This window comes from Elephas maximus, chromosome 5, assembly GCF_024166365.1.
Source record: "Elephas maximus indicus isolate mEleMax1 chromosome 5, mEleMax1 primary haplotype, whole genome shotgun sequence".
Taxonomy (NCBI): domain Eukaryota; kingdom Metazoa; phylum Chordata; class Mammalia; order Proboscidea; family Elephantidae; genus Elephas; species Elephas maximus.
Genome location: NC_064823.1, coordinates 60,092,384 through 60,113,523, shown reverse-complemented (window position 1 = coordinate 60,113,523; position 21,140 = coordinate 60,092,384). Strand labels below are relative to the sequence as shown.

Sequence of the window (21,140 nt, the reverse complement as noted above, 5' to 3'; positions counted from 1 at the left end):
AGCAGGAAGGCTTGATGGCAAAGAGGCCTGACAGACAAGTGGTAGAATTTTGGACTAAAATATTTATATGATCATGATAATTTAGTGAATTCATGTAGTTTAAAAATATGTGTTGCTTTTTCTCATTATGGATATATACACTAAAAATCTCAGATATAGAAAATACAAAGTAAAAAAATTAAAATTTTTCATAAACCCACATCCCAAAGGTAACTGCTATCAATGTTTTGCTATATATACATGGACAAGATCTAGATTTAAGAAGCATTTTGTATGATTTAAAATAACAGTTACTCTTTATCATTTGGAAAGATGATATGTGGAAAAAAAAAAACCACTTATTTGCAAATTCTAAGTGACGGTAAATCACACCACACACCTTTATTCTAAAAACCCTAAGATGCCTAATTTAGAAAAGTTATCAATTTAAAAAACTCCAAAAAGCAAACTCTCAACTTTTTAAAATTTGCTTTTTAAAATCACTTATATCAATAATAATATCACTTAGATATTCTTATCCTTATTCCAGAAGGAGATGATGCATGAATTGAATTTTGAAGAATGAAAAGGAATTAGGAGATGTGAGTGAAGTGATGCTTAATCAGAGAGAGTAAAATGAAGACAGCACAGAGCCATGGCCAGGTGTGGTGAATTTGGATAAATACCCCTGCAATAGTCTCATTACTTAGGAATTAGAGCCTAGAGATAAGCTTGGCAAGGTAGGCGAGGACCTTTTTAGATCCATCCTGGCTTTCTCCAGGGCACCATTTAAGTATAATGTAGTACTTTCCAACTTGAGTTGGAGTGATGAAGATAAGTGTTTTCTTTATTTGAAAGCAAGCTTATTCAGCAGGGATACTAACTTGCTCAATCCTCACTAGCTTCTCTCCTGGGCTCAGCACATAGTAGACTCTCTAGTATTTTTTGAAAATGCATTGGTAACATTTGTTCAAAATCCCAGCTCTGGGAAAGCACTTTTTTCTGGTGTAATTCTCTCATAGCACTTAATACCTTCTAACTTACTTTTTTTTTTTTTTTTTACTTTTGAACGTGTCTAATCTCACTTATTTGATAATAAACGCTGCATAGGAAGAATCTGCATCTGCTTCATCTTTGCATACTTCATGGTTATATTTCACATTCTTTTACAATTTAATAGTTTTTGTTTGTTTTTATTTGTGGGTGTGTGTGTGTATGTGTGATGAATGAATAAGCATTGTTGTTAGGTGTTGTCAAGTTGACTCTGACTTATGGTGACCTTATGCACAACAGAATGAAATATCGTCCATTTCTGCACCATCTTGACAATCACCAGCGCGTTCAAGTCCATTGCTGTGGCTATTGTGCCAATCTGTCTCACCTAGGGTGAGAATGTCTTCCTTGGCCCTTACTTCACTAAACATAATGTTTTCCTCCAGTGATTGATTTCTCCTGATGATATTTCCAAAGCAAGTGGGTCAGACCATGTTCTGTTGTGATCCATAAGTTTTTATTACCTAATTTTTGGATGTAGATCTTCAGGTTTTCTTCCTAGTCTGTTTTAGATTGGAAGCTCTGCTGAAACCTGTCCACCGTGGATGAGCCTACAGGTATTTGAAACACTGGTGGCATAGTTTCCAGCATCACAGCAATAAGCAAGCCACCACAGTACAACAAGCTGGCAGAGAGGTGGTGGGTATTATCGTTAGCATGAACATATTAGAAAAGAAGTGGGCTTTGAAATAAGGCAGACCTAATGTTCAACTCTTCGCCTGCCTCGTCTACCATTCACTTGGCAACTTGTCCAAGTTGCTTACTTCCCTGTTCTCAGTTTCCACAACTATCAAAAAACAAAAAAGAAATTGCCATCAAGTTGACTCTGACTCATAGTGACCCTATGGGACAGAGTAGAACTGCCTCAGAGGGTTTCCAACCTTTTGGTTAACAGCCGAGCTCTTAACCACTGTGCCACCAGGGCTCCGAAGCTATCAAAAGGAAGTAAGGTTACCCTCCCTATTTAGAGCAGTAGTACTCAGTGACTCTTATTTAGATAGCTTTGGGGAGCAACCCAATGATTCTTATATGCAGCAGAAACTGAGAACCCGTGCTATAAAATTTATGTGTGTATGCTTTAAGAACTAATACCATAATGTAAAATGGCTTATAGAGTGTGTGCTCAAGAAATGCTGATCCCCTTCTTTGAGAATTCCTGTAAGATTTTTGTTTTGAGATAGTCTATTACAACACTTCCATTTACTGCTTGTTTTTCAGATGTTTACTACTCAGACTTTGTTCCTTGTGATATTCAATTGAACTAGATTTTGCCTGTATATGATAGGCTAGTGGGCATGAGAATGAGTGGTTTTAAAGACTAAGAGCTATAAGATTTCTGAAACATTATAAACTTTTTCATAAAATAAAGTATTTTTAAGTACTATAAAGTTTGATAAAGCCTTGTAAGCATGAGAATAAAATACTAGAAAATGGGTCCATAAGTTTGTGGTTGAATTGTAAACAGTTTTTGTTGTTGTTGATCTTGAACACTTAAAACATAATTGTTTCTTAGCACACGGATGAGTTTTCAGTTTTTAAGATCATGTTGGCAGCATTAACTCTCCCAGGTCAATGCTAACGCATTAAATTATATCCTAGATTGCCAAATGTTAATGTTTCCCCTCCATTCTGGACTTTAAAAATTAAATACTCATACCTATGAGTGCTTTATTTACTTTTCAGGATTAGGACTTTGAAGATAAATTGACTTAGAGTAATGTGGGAATTTTTTTTTTAAAGACTGGCACTTTATAGTTCATTGGGTGCGACTGCAAAAACTTGTCATAGTCATGCTATCTTGTAATTAAAAGTTGCTGTTATTTTTGTAGTACTGCAAGAGGATTCTGAGTCATACATTGGATAATAAAATGTTAGAGCAAACATTTATACACTGAGGTGAATACTGTATTTAGATGGAATATTCTTAAATACTCTTCCTGCTAAATCAGTTAATACTTGATCTTTTTTTGTTTTTTCCATACTCTAACTTTTCTGTGCACTGGTTAGGATAAAGTGAAACTTTTAATATGGTTTTCTTTGTGGTCAGTGTCTCATCGGTTAGCTGTAGAGTTAACAAGGCCAAGGACACTGTTTTGATTTCCCAGTGGATCAGCTATCTTCTGGCTATTCTGTAGTCACAGACTGTCCTTCAAACCATGGCCAACCATTTCATAAACATTAGTCATGAGGGAGATGGAGAAGCGGAGTCAGTAGGACTCAGGGGCAGCTCATCACAGAACAAGTTAAAGCACATGCCCTACGGGAAGTGGTTCAGTAGTTTCATCCTCCCTCATTTTTTTCATATACAAATAATCCTACGCTTATTTTATTTCAATAATTTGCTTCAGACTGTACCTCTATGGCCCTCAACAGCGTTAGTTGCTATAGTTTTCATCTTTCTCTGATCTTTAAGCTGGTTGGGTTACTGAATTTACCAAGAAGCAGTGTGTTGAAGTGAAAAGAACGTGGTTTATGGAATCAGACTTATTAGTCATGTGCCCTTGGTTAAATTTCTTAATCTGCAAGTTTCTGTTTCTGCCTCCGAAAAAAAACCTATTTAGTATGGTTGTAAGAATTAAATAAGATGATGTACATAAATTACCAAATAGATAGTACATGTATAAAGAATACTAAAGTTCTCTGCTGGTCTTTTAATATACATTAATAGATCTAATCATTTGGCTTTGAATGTTTCATGTGACTACCATTTATTTAACACCTACTTAGTGCCAAGCACACTGTGGTGTTTTGTATATATTATTCTCCTCCTTATGGTAACCTCACATGTAGATATTATTTCCTTTAAGATGAAGAATCTGAGTTAAATTTTTGCTATCTGGGACTCATGGCTCTCACCTCACCTAATCAACCACCAAACGCACTGCCGTCAAGTTGATTCCAACTCACAGTGACCCTACAGGACAGTGTAGAACTGCCCCACTGAGTTTCCAGGGAGCGCCTGGTGGATTCAAACTGCTGACCTCTTAGTTAACAGCAGTATTACTTAACCACTACGCCACCAGGGTTTCCTCACCTAACCACAGTACCAGTAAATTGAAGATACAGGGCTTTTTCTAGGGAAGTGGTTTTTAAACATTATAGTTTAATAATGACCTAATGAGGATGTTTATTAAGAAGGTAGATTCCTCTGCCTCCCCTCCAAGAATTCTGAGTCTGGGTGGGGCCAATGAAAATGCAATTTTAATAATCTTTGCCTGTGTCATTTTGATGCTGTTGGTCCATTCGAAGACACTTGGATAAATATCACTTCTTATGGTATTTAATTTTGTTGATTTTACCTTATACCTCAGGAATCCTTGGGTGGTGCAAACTACTAAAGTGCTTGGTTGCTAACCAAAGGTTGGTGGTTGGAGTCTACCCAGAAGTGCCTTGGAAGAAAGACCTGGAGATCTACTTCAAAAAAATCAGCCATTGAAAACCCTAGGGAGCACAGTTCTACAGTGACACATAGCATCACCGTGAGTTGGAATCGGCTTGATGGTGAATGTTTTTTTTACCCTATACCCCAGGCTTTAAACTGAGGTAGTAGGAGGAGGATCCAGAGGCAGGTTAAAACTCTGCCTAAAACGGAATTTGTGTAAGTCAGCAACATTTCTCTCACTCCCAACCCTTCCTCATCACCTCAAGATACTTATTCTCTGCAATTCTTGATGTCTTTAATCAAACCTTCATTGACTCATGCTCAATTTCAGCAGGAAACAGATGAGGAAGTACAGAGATGGGACCATTATAGGATGTCTTTAGCTATGGCCCCCTGCAACTGTTACAAACTAATCTCTCTCAGCCTCGATTTTCTTATCTGTAAATGGCGATGACATTTCTTTTACAAAGTTATTGCAATGACTACCACGCTGTCTAGCACATGGTAGGTATTTGTAAATGATAGTGAGTTTTATTTACTAATTTTTGATGAGATGTCAACTGTGATAACATACATTTAAGCACTGCATAAACAGGCTCTCATACTAGGAAACTCCTTCCCCCCACAACATAATCCTTTGGTGGATGTAACAAAATTATGGACCAGTGCTCTCCAATGGAAATTTAATGTGAGCCACATGAATAATTTAAAGTTTTATTGTATCCACATTAAAAGTGAAATTAACTTTAATAATAATTTTAACCCAATATATAAAATACTATGATTTAAATATTAAGCAGTATAAAATCATTAATGAGGTATTTTATATGACATCTTTTGTACTAAGCCTTTGAAATCCAGAATGCATTTTACACTTCAAGGTGTCTCAATTCAGGCACTAACTGCATTTTCAACTGTTAAAGTGAAATGTAGTTCTATTCAAACAATAAGGTGTGTTTATTGGAAATATCTTTTACTCAGCTTCACTTTTCAATTAAAATGCTATAAAATGTTCCCTTATGCAGTTCTTCAGTCATACTAACCACATTTCAAACGCTCAGCACCACATGTGGTTAGTGGCTACAGTTTTGGACAGAGCCGTTTTTGACCTTCTCGTCTAGAATTGCTTACATTTCTAAGGGATTCATAGTCCCCATGAAGTTCATCCTTGGTTTATATTCCCCTTGTTTAAGGGTTGTCGTTTACACGTTTTATAAAACAGTTCACTATTTTAAAAAGTCAATAAGTTACTTTCCGTGTATTCACTGGACATTATTTAAATTTGCTTAATAATAAATACCTTGGGTTAAATCAAGCAACATTCTAGAAATTAGAAGGTAGGTGCTGATTTGGATTTTAAAAAATAAGCCAAGGATACAGTGGTTGAACCACTTTTGGTCGCTGCTCTTTGCTGCTTTCTGGTGTGATGACAGGATTTAACGTCTAGATATATTGGGTCACTGATTTTTACCTTTCTAGCAAACATACTTCATGCTCTGCACTTCTTATAGCACATAAAACCAAAGACAAAAAAGCCCACTGCCCTCCAGTCCATTCGGATTCATAGCGACCCTATAAGACAGAGTAGAACTGCCCCATGGAGTTTCCAAGGAGCACCTAGTGGATTCAAACTGCCAAACTCTGGGTTAGCAGCTGTAGCACTTAACCACTACGCCACCTGGGTGTACAGAGTACATAAAGCGCTCTCAAAAAACAAACAGGCAGTATCCGCAGAACTTGCATAGACAGGGATTTACCCAAAGCCCCTTCTATTTTTAGCTAGAGCAACTGCTTGCCAATTTGAGGTTTCTGGAGAGAGAAACGCACCTAGTACGCAATAAAATGCGAAGGGTTAGACCTTTAACAAGTATTGTCCGAAATCCCCTAAGACTACTCCCACCGAAACTCGGTAAAGCGATTGTTCTGGGATAAGGTTTCAGCCGCCCGAGCAAGCCAGCGAGCCGGTGTCTCCGGCAGCCTCCTCCGCCCCGGCGCTGCTCTGCCGGGCCCGGGGGCGGGGCCAGGCGCCGAGGGGGCGGGGCCCAGCCCGGAGGCGGGTTCGGGGAGATCCAGGAGGCGGAAGTTCCCGCAGGCCGGCGAGGGGGACGGCGCACGCACCGCGAGACACTTGTCAGCGCTTGTCTGAGGCAGAGGCAGCGCCGAGCCGGAGCCGAGGTGAGTGGCTGCTGCCGGGGACGCGCTCTCCGATCCGCGGGGAGGAGGGATAGAAGTGGTGGCTGAGCGCAGAGCGCTAGGAGGGAAGCCAGCGGAGAAGAAGGAGGGGTGCGCGTCGCACGGGGGGCGGTTTCTCAGGTGTTTTCTCGGCGCGGAGCGGGTGAGGTAGGAGGCGGCTGAGGTGGGGAGAGGAGCGCCCCGGGAGCGGAGCGCGGGAATTCCTTGAGCCCGTGCCGGCCGGGGCGAGCGTGGCAGAGCCCGGGGGCGGGAGCGAGGCGCCGGTCCGCTGTCCGAGAAGCGGAGGGCGGGCGCGGAAGGGCTCCGGAACACCCCCGCGCCACCGTCGGGCCGGCTGCCCGGCGTCGCCAGGAACCGACCTTGGCGCTCTTGTACACCGACGTCTTGCTCTAATCTCCTAGGGGCTTGAGGAGGAAGCGGGACCCAACGGGAAAAGTGTGATGTTTTTATTTGTTTGCTCTCAGTACACTGAGAAGCAAGTATTTCCTCCCCAGATGTTTACAGTTGTGTAACCTGTTTCGGAAAAGCTTTCGTGCGTCCAGAAATAAAGATCATTAAAACAAAAATGACTGTCATGAGCTCTGGATTTATTAATACTTGCGTGCATGTAGGGGTTTTCGTGCCTTTGGTAAGATTGACAATAACTGGAAAAAGGAAGGGCGTGTGGACAGGGCAGAGCTTGGAAAGAAAATTCGTAGCTGCGCTGGGCAGGGCAGGTCTAGGGTGTGATCGCCAGATCCGATCCCAGGTCCGCCTTCCTGACCGTGAGGACGTCTGAACCCGCCTGCCACGGAAACAGCCTGCTCCGGAGCCTTATTTGGCAAACAGGGCTAGGCGTGAACCTTCTGCTGGGAAACTGTTTCGTCGGGCGCCTTCATCCTGTGCCTGTGGCTTTGGTTCTTCTGCTCTACCTCCATCATCTCTCTAATCTGGGGAAAAAGAATCTCAAGCTACTTTTTTTTTAGTTTCAGGCTCTTCTTATTCAACTCATCACGAGTTCTCCACTCCTCCCCCTCCCACCTACCAAAGAAGCTGGGATAGAAGTGTAGGAAATACCAAGTTTTCTTCCGTAATAATAAAGCAAAGACATTGTTTAGATTTTCCCTAAAAGAAAACACAAAAATTCCAATATTTTCCATGCTTTTGAAAGCAGAGTAAGCTGCTCACTATTTCTTGCCTGTTGGGTATTTTCAGAATGGTTTGGGCACTAATAACCAGATGATTTTCAAGGAGACTTGGAAAAGGCCAGTAATAATATTGTCATTGCTTAGGGATCTGAATATTTGAAGGCAAATGAATTCTGAATGAAGCTAGCAGAAGGAGAAAACTAAAGAAAGGAAAACACTGATTCTGTACTGTGCCTGTGACCGGCCAGTGCTAGAAATTTTAGTAGCAAATAGAGAAATCAGGAAGGGAGCCCAAAGTAAAGGGAACTTGCATGTACAAGGGTTGATACAGAAATGAAATACATGTTCTTGTAGGAACAATGGGGCCAGGGGAAGCTGAACCCAACTTTTACATTCTTCCTGTCCCAAGTTAAGGATTAAAGAAGACGTCTGGCTGCCTGTGAAATACCAGTTGGCTTTACATGCTTCTGATTTAAATTGTGTGCTGATATCAAAACAGTTTTTCTCTCCTAGATCTATGAAAATCTCTTCATTACAGCAGGAAAACAAATTAATTGTGTGGCTCTTTAGTACCTTCCTACTCCTCTTTTTCATGTATCGTAGTTGTTTGACTTCTGGCTTAGCCTTTAGGTCTTTCTAGTGCCCTGCATCTTTTCAGTAGTGGAGTAACATTATTGCAGAGTAATACAGTGTACTACTGTGTCAGTGGAAAGGCACATTTAATTCCTAGGTAGATGCTGTACAGATTGCCACTGATCTGATTTTTTTGTAAGAATCAGACTTATTTGAAAGTTTCGCCTCATGTTCCTTTTATGAGAAGAAGGAATCTGTTTGCTTTTAATGTACTCAGTGGCTCGAATATCTGCATCTGTCACTATGAATTTGGTGTGGTGGCATAGAAATTTTGAATGGGTTAAACAAATGCGAAACACTTTAAGAGAGCTAATATAAAGTGATCATTTGGTTAAACAACTCAGATTATCCCAGAAGAACATTTTAAACAGCCTTTAAAAAAAGTTTTTAAAATTATGCATATTCTATTATATTTTTAATATTTTTCAAAGAAGGAACTATTATATTCCTTAGTATTCTACTGAAAAAAATAAATCCCCGTTCCTCCCAAGCTCCCCACCCACATAAAGCCACATAACAACCAATACCAATCTTCGAGTTATATTTTTTTGTGCTGTAATTATTTTGTTTTATAAAAGTACTACCATGAGAGTCATTGTAAGCACACCAAAACACAGGGAGAAAAAAATAACAAAACCCTGAAACATTTATTCTTTTCTAAAACTCCATTCAGTTGACTACATTAAGATTAGCTTTGCACTCCTATCATGTTTCTTATTCATCATGTAGTAGATGGTTACTTTAAGGAGGTGTGTGTATAAAGTAAAAGCAGTAAATTCTAACTAAAATAGTACTGTGCTAGAGTATTCCCTATCATTGACTATGCAAAGAGAAAGTATACAAGTGTGGAAAATATCGTATTCCTATGGGAGCAAATACAAATTGTAGTTAATGACTGAAGAGAATAGTTTTGTGCATTAAAAAAAATTTTATTTTAAAGACCTCAGTATTTGGAATGGGAGTATATTGATTTGCAGTCCCTTTCTTATGTTAGAGTAACTTAGAACTTAAGTAAGCGAAATTGAAGTACTTTTGCTAACTGAATGCATGAAGGCATGAGGTGGAGAGAAGAGCAACATCATTTTGAATTAAACATGGAATAAAATCTTGTTCTTTCCTATATACATATACATAAAGGAGTGTTATAAAGTTCTTTAAGTCCGCGTGCAAGGACATACAAAATTGGATAGAGAAATAATAGTCCAACATGGAATTTTTACAGTGTAGAAATTGACATTAGTGTAGAAGTTGTGTATTAGCTCATATTCTTAGGCTGAGAATTTAATATTGACTTGTATCTTCTATAGTTTCTCCTCAAAAAGCAGCACAGAACATAATTTAGGTGGTGTTATATTAACCAAACCCACTGCTGGCGAGTCGATTTTGACTCGTAGTGACCCTGTAGGACAGAGTAGGACTGCCCCATGGACTTTCCAAGGAGTTGATTCTGACTCATAGCAACCTGATAGCACAGAGTTGAACTGCCCGATAGGGTTTCCAAGGAGCGGCTGGTGGTTTTGAACTGCTAACCTTTTGGTTAGCAGCCAAACTCTCAACTACTGCGCCACCGGGGCTTCAATCTTTATGGAAGCAGACTGCCACATCTTTCTCCTACGGAGTGGCTGGTGGGTTCGAACCACCCACCTATTGGTTAGCAGCTGAGCGCTTTAACTGCTGTACTATTTGGGCTCTGGTTTTATATTAAATACATTTAAATATGTAATAGGGTTTCAAATAAACACTTTTGTTAACCATCTAATTTTCTTTCAGTTTCTTTTATCTTCTGGGACTGGACTTTGAGCCGTTAGAACCATGAGCAACTACAGTGTGTCCTTGGTTGGCCCAGCTCCTTGGGGTTTCCGGCTGCAAGGTGGCAAGGATTTCAACATGCCTCTGACTATCTCCAGTGTAAGCATACTTTACAGATTCCGTTACAGATGTTCATTCAGTGGTCCTGGAAACCTCAGGACTGAGTTACCAGATTCACCGTCTGTCTGTCTGTGGGACTTCATGTCAGGAGGAGAAATGTTAGCAGTTTCAATTTAGCTTATTTTTAGTTTCTCCCCGTCTTATCAGTAATGAAATGGAGGAACATTTATTTAGGGGTCAGGTTCCAAATCTTTGAACTGTCACTAATTTGGAGAATTCTCTGGACCTTAGTTTCTTCATGTTAGAAGATTGCACTATAGGATTTTCACAGTCCCTTGCAGCTCCAAAAATTGCTTATCAAAAGCTGTTGATCAATATTGAATAAAATAGTTATTTTTGCTGTTGTTTCCTGAGCTCACTTTCTGATGGCAGCGATAGTGAACTGAAAAGTGGTAAAAAGTTACTTACCTTTGCAGAGGAAATGAAGGGCTTGGATCTCTAGCTAGATAAAAAATAGCATGAACAATTAAGATTTGGCTATTTACCTCCTTATGGATTTCATTTGACTGTATTCTTTGTATATATTTTAGGGATAAGTTTTCATGATGATGATACTGTTGAAGGGGTTAATTATAGCTTCCATTTGTTAAGGCTTGGCTATATGTCAGGCACCGTTTCACATTCGCATCCCTAGTAGGTAATTATTGCCATTAGTTGTATAACATTCCAGAGATCTTCTAACTGTATATTCAAATAAATATGAATATCTATTTTTTTCCTGCTCAAATGGTAGCATATTATACACATTGTTTTATACTTTGGTTTCTTCAACAATTTACCTTGGAGAATTTTCCATTTTAATATATATAGTTTTTTTTTTTTTTAAACAGTTGTATAGTACTGTACAGATGTAGCGTTTATTTAACCAATCCCCTGTTGAAGGGCATTTATAATGTTTTCAGTGTTGCTATTACAAGCAATGCTACAGTGAATACTGTATGTGTGTGTGAGTGTGTGTATACACATGTGAAAATATGTAAATATGTCATTTTATAGGTTGTACCAATTTTGTTCAATGGATGAAAATATCTGTTCACCCCAAAGCCTCATCAACAAACTTCTCTATTTTTGCCAAGTGCTTTAAATGCATCATGTCATTTAATTCTGACAACTAATAGTGGTATTATTCCCATTATACAGAACTGTGTAGAGAGCTCTCATGGCTAGATGGAAGAGCTGGCTTTCAACCAGTTATGCTATGTCACCTGCCTAATAATTCACTTTATCTTAGATTTGGTACATTGTTTTCCTAATCAGATATTTAGAGGGTCATTGTTTTGTTTAATGATGTGATATATGTGTTATGGCTTCTTACAGTGTATGTATTCAACTTGACTTTGAAAGATTAAAAATAATTTTGTAAAACCAAAAACCAAACCCAGTGCCGTCCAGTTGATTCCGACTCATAGCGACCCTATAGGACAGTAGAGCTGCCCTGTAGAGTTTCCAAGGAGCGCCTGGCGGATTTGAACTGCCAACCCTTTGGTTAGCACCCTTAGCACTTAACCACTATGCCACCAGGGTTTCCAATAAGTTTGTAGCACCTATATATTCCTTTTAAAATGCAGATCCCATTTTGTACTGATGTTTTCCTCTTTTCTTGGCTGTGGGTTTTTTAAATGGTTATCTTTAATTTATCACCAATTTCTGTCTTGATTCCAGTTAATCAGATTTTGTGAGGAGATCTGTCTGTGATCCAGCCTGCAAGTTTTAAGACTTTTCATAGTTGGATGAAATTTTAAATATACAGCATCCATATGAAAATATTTCTTGTGATTTATTCCTGTTTGAGGGAGGCAGTTATTTTTTTGTCCTACTGAAGATCTACTAGGAAAAGGGACAAAACAGTATTTGAATATTGTCTGTTTTTTATGTTTTGTTAATATTATTTTATATTGTTTTAACTAAACTACCTTATTTAAATAAACTACCTTATTATAATTGACTAAAGAAAGTTACTGTTTAGTGTGAATACTTTCATTTTTGTTTGAAAACTTCCAGAAACAAATCGACACCTAAATGAAACACACTTAACTGTCACTTTGTTGTTTGGTGATAAAATGCAAATGAAATGGGTAAATTTTGTAGTATCTTGCCTTTACCAGAATTTTATATGCTTCAACTCCCTGGCAGACAATTTGAGGAGCTAGCACCATGTTGTGATGCTGATACAACAGAACACTGTGTACATACATATTTGCCCTCCCCTGGCACAGAAGAAATGCCTTCCTTGTGTAGACAGAGTGCTAATTAAAGGATTTTGAACATACTGATTAAAAGAGACTACGGTAACAAAGCTGCTGAGTTATTTCTGTTCTCTTACAAAAGTCTCAGCCATCTACTGTGACCTTTTTGGGCCTTGTGCAGTGGGGCATGCAATTCATACTGGACTAGAGAGGATGGGAAGGGGAGGGGAGAAGAGAAGGGAATGTTGGCTCAACTGTGCTGCTAGGCCTTTGGCCTTTCATTGTAGTTATTTTTAACCCCTTGTGTAGCTCAGTTTAAACATGCTTGGTAACGTTGCCTAATAAAGATTTGTGCCTAGTAACTGATTTGTGTTGTTGTAGTAAAGATTACTCATGTAAGTTTTTAACTTAGATATTCTCATGTTAATTAGTTCTGTGGTTATGCTTACACTGGCTTCATTATGTAGAATTATTGGGTACTTTTCAGAGGTTATTAGATTCTTCAATTAATAGTATCAAACAGTTAAAATCTGAAGCATGGTTTATTACATGTACTTTAATGATTCTTCAATTAATAGTATCAAACAGTTAAAATCTGAAGCATGGTTTATTACATGTACTTTAATGATTCTCTTATTTTAATAATGCCTATGAAGTACTTAGCAAAGTTTGGCACATAGTATTTCTTCAAATTTTATCTTTTACAATAATAATATAAAGCTGATATGAAAAAAAATTACTTAGAGACCTGAAATGTTAAGTACCCCATAGTTGTAAGGGAACATAGCAGTTATATTTTTTTACTTAGTCTGTCGAAATTGAAAAAGAAAAGAAAATGGAAAGTTTTTGCTTTGCTAGGAACTTATATTTTTATGTTTAGAGTTCAAAAGTATGAAAATTTTTCCTGTGGGCAAGTATTATTATATTGAACTCCAAAGAGCTGTTTACATTCCTTTACGTTAGAACTCTGTGGTATCAGATGTATTTTGAAATAAATAAGCCATTTTGGCCAGGACTTGGAAATTCTTTTTTCTTGACATTTTGTTGCAGGAACATTTGAATATGCTGAGTATGACTTGTATCTTAAAGCATACAAGCTATAAAATGTTAACATTTTGCTCAAATTTGGGTATCTATATTGAATGAATTTTGGCAGTTTTTACAGACTTTGAAAGATCTTCAGATTGCTGTTACTGCGTGATCACATATCATTGTCTCCAATTTCCTATCCTTAGAGTTGCTGGCTACAGAGTTTGTAGGCTGCTTTTTTACGACCCTATATTTATGGAATTGCCCTGAAGCTGTGGAATGTGGGGATAGGTTTCATTGTAGCAGTTTGGGTGTTTTGGTTTTTGCCAGCATATTTTTTGAGAAGAAGTAGGCTTATTGTGTAATTCAAGACCATACTTTGTCAAATTGATACTCGTCATGATGGAATTCTAAGAAGAATTACATATTTGTGAGTAATACCTTTAAGAACAACATCCTAAGATTGAAATATTTTGCTGTGTGTTATTTTCTGATCTTTGATCTAAGAGATTTTTTCTTAACTTTAAGTATTTGGATTTCTTGAAGAAGACCTCCTAATTCTCTGTAAACACATTTTTAAGAAGTCCTTAGCAGATAAGAATGAGGTCACAGTTTTAATACCCAAATAATAGTGACTTTGATGCTCAGGAGTTAAGAGAGGATAAGTTGTCAAACAAGCTCAGACAAAATTTCAATTAGATTTGAAAAGCAGAAGAGATTTATGATTTTCCGTAGTATGGAGCTCTGTTTGGAGTATAACACAGAACAGAGAAAAAACTGTGTAACACTTTGCCGTGCATTCATTCATTCAGCAGTTATAGAAATACTTCCCAGAAGCCATTGAAGAAGATACAAAATATTGGGGAGTGCAAAGGTTGGGAAGAAAAGAAATAAGGACAGTACTAGACAACATCAAAAGACCTGTCAAGGCAATATTTGATGAAATGCCAAAGATACAGAGAAGTGTTTTCTAGTTTCATTGGACATAAGTCTTTGGTGTTTGTGGGAGTTGGGTTCCTATAGGAGGAATTAATTAAATTGGTCCTTGAAGGATGAAATTGAACACCTCAAAGTTAGCATTTCTCTGTGTTGGTTTTTAGTACATAGCGAAGACTAAGACTCTTCTTGCTATTGCTTTGCTTGACTCTGAGTAAAGTTGTGAGTACAGTTGAGTGATTCTCCAGGCAGGCCAGCTGCAGAGTTTCTCTCCTGGAGGAGGACAGAAAGAGACTTTCAGTGCCCTCAAACTGAAATGGGAGAACCATCCTACCTTGAATAAATGGGCCCATTGTTAAAGTTAAGCTGTTGAGTATTTTCTTTTGCATTCCCTCTCAACTACCCTGTCATTTTGCCAAGCTAGCAAGTTAATAATTTACTTTGTGTGACTACATAATGTATATTTCACATGTACGTTCATGCTCTGCTTTTAAAATATTAATTACCTTTTGTGTGGGGCTCAGAGACCTATCTTTTCCTGTGTGGCGGTTTGTTATCATTTGTGGTCACAAGGGTCAAGAAACTTAAGACAATTCTAAATATATTTCTCTGGTCTGTAAAGAAATGAAAATCTTATCAGCATATTTTACTACAAATGAATAGTTTTAGAAAAAAGGGGCATGCTTATTTAGAGTTTATTAAATGTTGGGTATATTTGGGAAGTTATTTGTTAAGAAGAATTTTACTGGTATGCAGAACTTTCGTGTCTGACAGAAGAAACAATACTGTAGGATTTGGGTGCAGTAAAAATAGCACTTTAGATCTAAGTAAAGATTTTACACATGAAATACCCATGATTTAGATATAATACCTACTTAACTGAGCATATTGAGGTCTGTGGGTTTATTTTCAGTTATTTTTGATAATTTGCAGACAAAGAACTTGTCTTTATGATGGTTGTTGGTCAGGCTGCATGTGAATTTACAGTTAATCAATTGTCTTTATAACATCCTGTTTGCAGTAGTTCTTACCAGTTTCAGGTATACCATAGGACCAGTCAGTCATGTGCTTTTCCTCCAGTTAAAACAGCACACAGGAGAAATCTAACTCTATTTAGTTAATCTAGAAGCAAACATTGCTCTAGATGAGAAAAAGGTTGTTACTTTGGTGTCTTATAAGGGATGATTATTTTTCAGCTTTTATAGGTGAGACTCTAGGCCTTTTTTTCAATTTTTAAAATACAGAAGTATTGAGTATGTAATATAAAACATGACAGTGAGATACAAGCATGTGAAATACTAATATATGCATGCATTTGCAAATAAATGATATAATAATGGGAGTGAAAAGAAAAAAACACTAATTCAAGCAATTAGTGAGCATTGGCCAAACTGACCACTAATTCTTTAGGTATTCTAAGTGTAGAGCCACCGTGTAGCCCTATGGGGAACACAGGTTTTTTTTTTTTTTTAAATTAACAGAGGGAAAATCTCTTTTCTAGCATCAATACTTGGCTTGTATTAAGAGTATTTAATAAAATATTTATGAATGGATGAGGGAGACAAGAATTGATTAGGGTTTAAAGTTAGGTTTGGAAGAATTTTTTGTAATACTTGATAAAGCTGAATTTCTCAAATGTTATGCTTGTTTCCCCACTTCCCCCATCTTGCTCACCTTATTTATTTTTCCTTGTTGTTGCATGCATTAGTGGAGTGACCTACCCTTCAGTAAATACTCAGATTTCTTTAACAGTTGTTGTTGTCACCCATTTTGTGTGATGATTACTGAAACAAAGGTCATCAACCTTATTGGTATTTAGTATTCCTGGCAGGATTAAGCAGTTGGAGCCAATGTCCCTGTTAGGCCTAAATGGAGGAGAGTAAAATGAACTGGGAACATTAACAGGAGGAGATGAAAAAGTTAGATGGAAGGAGAAAAGAAAGAGGCAATTTTCAAAAGTCTGTAATAGGAAGAGCTATTTATTGAGTCAAGTTTGGTACTTAAGAAATCTTCCGGCTTAAACTCTTCACTCCTCTGCCCTTTTAAAGTTTTTTATTTTTTTTTATTTTTCCTTTTTTTTAGGTAAGATTCATATGGTTGGAAATTCAAAAGACATAATAGGGTATACAGGGGAAGAGTCTCCTATTGCCCTGCCATTCATTACCTCTTCAAGGAAGCAACCAGTGTTAGCAGTTCCTTGTGGATACTTCCAGAGATAATCTATATGGAGATATATATAAAAAACCCACTGCCGTCGAGTCGATTCCAACTCATAGCGACCCTATAGGACAGAGTAGAACTGCCCTGTAGAGTTTCCAAGGAGCGCCTGGTGAATTTGAACTGCAGACCTTTTGGTTAGCAGCCATAGCACTTAAACTACTATGCCACCAGGGTTTCCAAGGAGATATACATATATGTATATATGTGTGTGTGTGTATATATATGTATATAGGTACATAGACTTACTTTTTGGCATTTTCTTTTTTCACTTAACATCAGTTCTTTTCATTTGCAGCTACTTTGTATTCCACAGTTTGGATTTATCATAATGGATAGATATTGACATAATTAGGTCATTTCTAATCTTAAAAAAAACACCCAGTTGCCGTCGAGGCACTTCTGAATCATAGCAACTAGTCTTTTGCTCTTACTGACAGGGCTGCAGTGCACGTTTTGCACATACGTGTATTTGTAGGGTAAATTCCTAGAAATGGATTTGCTGTGTCAAAAGGATTGTGTGTATTTGTAATTTTTATTATATTGCCAAATTATAGAGATACTCCTACCCACAATAAGAGAATGCCTGTCTGTCTGTACCTGTGTTAGCACATGTTTCAATAGACTTTGATTTTTTCCAATCAGATGGGCTAGTTTCCAACTTTCTCCTTTTTATGGGGCTTCATCACATGTAGTCTGCCTAAGATTCTCTACATTCTAAGTGGTTCATTGTTTTCCATTTTGCATGAGAATATATGAGATGAAAGTGTACTTAAGTGATGACATTAATTTCTTGGGGACACTATTTTTAAATTTTTTCATATAGAGCTTTGGTTAATAGTTATCTCTATCATTTGTTTCCTACTTCTGAACACGTTCCCTCTTTTGTTAAATTATTTTACTTCCAATTACATGGTAAAAGATGTTTTTATGAAAAAAAAGCCTTTTTTTTATGAAACAGTTTTCTGCATAGTGCCTTATAGAGTTTCTGAAAAATTAAGCATATCACATTTAATGAATCAAAGTTATTACCTTTGCATTTTCTCCAGTAGCCTGATGTATTGCGTAGTTTCAAATCTCTTTCTTCTCTAGTTACCGTTATCTGATGTGACAAAGAGGCTGATGATGATGAGGTGTTTGATATGGTCCTGGGACATGATGAAGTTCACCCTTAGGAGTCTTACCTCATTGTCATTACTGACATTTTTTAGCCAGTGGGGTTTAACTGATGTCACAGATTTATAGAGTTCCATAGCATTGTGAAGGCATGCTCATGTTTCGGCATAATATACTTCTTCATTATAAAAACAAACAAACAAACAAACCCAGTGCTATCGATTCTGACTCATAGCAACCCTACAGGACAGAGTAGAGCTGCCCCATAGAGTTTCCAAGGAGCGCCTGGCGGATTTGAACTGCTGACCATTTGGTTAGCAGCTGTAGCTCCTAACCACTACACCACCAGGGTTTCCTTCTTCATTATACCCAGGTTTAAATAGCAGAATGTATTTGTTGGTAACTGTGGTGGCAAAAAAGAGTGAGCATGCCAGGGATGTTTGTGTTTTATGTAGTTAAAGTTGAAGGAAGGAGGACTATCCCTTTAGTGTATCACTGTAAAGTTTTAAATGTGGTAAGACTTGGGAACTAGATAAGGATTTACACCATTAATATGAGTCTTTGAATTCTGTGAATTGTTAGACACTTCTTTCTGGTGTCTGGAAATTGATTTAACTGTGCCTACCTTACTTCATGATAATTTTTCTGGGTAAATTTTGATTTACCAGAACAGGAAGTGCTTCCTAGTTTAATGACGTTAATGGCTGATTGTCATTTACAGTTGAATCAGTCAGGGCTTTAAGTGTTGTGATACCTCAGCTTTTAGGATTCAGTTACGAACCCAATATTTTTCAAATCATTCCTGAGGTAGTTATCTGCTCTACCATATTAACTTTTAGAGATGATGGAAATTAAACCATTTAGTAAAGTTGCATAATGCCAGCCAGAGGAGATTGTGGTTGGGTTCTGAAAGTAATTTTCTTGTTGAGACAAGATACTGGAGTACAGATCTTCTTTAGGAAAAAAAAGTCTAGGACCCCAAGACATGTTCCAGAGAAAGAAGTTTATATGTAAACACAAGCAGTTTTACATGTGTAATTTTCATGATTTTGGCCATTCTTTTGAAGTATCTCTATTCTTCTAACTTCCAAATATTTTACAAGTGGTTCTTTTGATCTTTTCATACTAGATATTTTTGTTTCATTTATATGTTCCTCTCCCATTCTGGACAATTCTAGTTAGTTGACATCCAGTTCTCAGAGTAAATACTTTGATGTTTTAGCAGACAAGGGTGTTTCCAAATATTGCCATGGCTTATCCCCTCTTAGGCTGGTTCCTCATCCTCCGGCTGGCACCTTGCCCAGCCAGATATTCTGAAATACTACCGTTAATAAATTTCTGCCCTGTTCAAGAAGTGTAAGGGCTTTCCTTTATCTGTTGAGTTGTTGCTTAACAACTATGTCTGGTATTCAAAGCTTGCATATAAATCGACCCACATTATACAATTCAGTGTATGGTCCACTAATGCCCATTTTGAACCTGAAGCCTCAGTCTCTTTATTCTTTTTTTCCGCACGCTACTTTTACTGAACCATCCCTAAAGCCTCACCCATCCTTCAAGACATAACTCATGTAGCAGGTGCTTCCTGAAGTGTTTGACCACTTTAGGTCAGTTGATTTTCCGTTCTTCTGAAAGTCTGTATTAAGTAAAATAATAATAATAAAAATATGCCAATATTTATTGAATCCTCATTATTGGCTAGGCTCTGTTCTAGATGCCTTGCACATTTCAATTGTTTAATCCTCACAACTCCTCTATGAGGAAGTACAATTCTAAATCTCTGATTTATACATGAAGAGCCTGGGGACCGAGAAATTAAGTAACATGTCCAAAGTTGCCCAGCTAGTAATTGGTTAGGGTCAGAATTTGAAATCAGTTCAGCTGAGTAGTGACAATGCTTTTAATCATTATACTCTGTTTCCTGAGAATAGATGACAGCCTTCACTAGGGACAGCCAAGTGTATGTGTGTGCATTTCTTAAAGAGAGAATAAATGCTATTGAAAGACTTTTAAATATCAGAGTAACTGAGATTATTCAGGAAAAGAAAAAAATCACTGATTTTCAAACGGACCGTCGGAATCATCAGTGAGCTTTTAAAAATGTCGATTCTAAGGCCTTGCCCCACACTTTGAATCACGAATGTATAGGGAATCTGTAGAATCTACTATTTTTAACATGCTTTTTCTGTTTCTTGAGCCAGTTGTGTTCTGTATTGTACATTTGCCTTTTTTAAAAAAATATTTTTATTTTGCAGATTTCGATACTTAGATCATTTCAGCAAAAAAAATTTAAGGCTAAATTACTTAGAATTTGAACTTTCATTGACTAAATAATATGACATACTTGCTTTTCCCCAACCACCAGTCTTTTTCCACTTTTCAGAGTTCAGTTACCATTGATCAAGCCCTTTTCAGAAAAAATGGTAGTTTTAGTAATATATGACAACAGACTTAGTTCTGTTGGTGATACTGTAAGTACTTTTGTGACAAATAAAAGATTTGGAGGACTTTGAAGTTGGTATCATATGTGAATATTAAATTTACCAAAGACTTCTGGAGGAATTCTTGGTTATACTAGATTTTGTTTTAAACCTCATGACTAACGTAAAATGATAACCTTTAAGTTGAAAAGAACTAAATTACCGTATGATCTTTTTAAGGCCATGGACCAGAGACCAGGTCACCTTTTTGGTGTCCACATTAGATTTCACAATAATATATTTTAAGTAAACATAAATAGAGGAATTTTCCAGTTTTCCATTTGCCATCCAATTGATTTCAACTCATGGTGATCCTGTGTGTTGCAGAGTAGAACTGTGTCCATAAGGTTTCCAAGGCTGTGACCTTTCAGAAGCAGATCATCAGGCCCTTTTTTGAGGAGCCTCTGATGGGGTTTACACCACCAACCTTTTCGTTGTAGTCGGGTGCTTAACTGCGTGCACCACCCAGGGATTCCTAAATAGGTCATTTCTGTTGTTAAATCATGAACCTGTAGCAGAAAGTAAACCTACACTGTGGGTCTTATTTGGAATTCCCAATACATGTTCAATAAATATTGATTGATCATTATAATGATAACAGAGGATAAATGGGCAAACTGGATTGTAATTGCTATCAGGTTTCTTTTCTGTTCTTGTTAATGTCCATGATGAATTAATTGATGAAACGTTTTGGTTTTCTTTATTTTTAAACTGAATCAGGGTTTCAGTTTCTAGGAAACGTCCCAGAGGTTATATTGTGTGATACCACCCTGCCTCCAGGTACAGTCTTCTATGTGTCAGCCAGAATTTGCTCTCTCTATATTTGACCCAATGGTTCTACTTCTGTCCTTTAGTGTCATGCACAACAAAGGGTAAGCCT

At 37.5% G+C, this 21,140-nt stretch overlaps 1 protein-coding gene across 5 annotated transcripts in view; it reads left to right on the top strand.

The window, feature by feature from the left end:
* The first annotated feature begins 6,492 nt into the window (after positions 1-6,492).
* PDLIM5 (PDZ and LIM domain 5) overlaps positions 6,493-21,140 on the top strand; it is a 1,027,106-nt gene continuing 1,012,458 nt past the window's right edge. For all 5 annotated transcript variants that reach the window (XR_007517627.1, XM_049885678.1, XM_049885680.1 and 2 more), the window contains exons 1-2: positions 6,493-6,589; positions 10,138-10,275. Coding sequence is in view for 4 of the 5 variants with exons in the window: in XM_049885678.1 (XP_049741635.1) it covers positions 10,180-10,275 (96 nt within the window). In the remaining variant the exon portion in view is untranslated. The remainder of the gene's footprint in view (positions 6,590-10,137; positions 10,276-21,140) is intronic.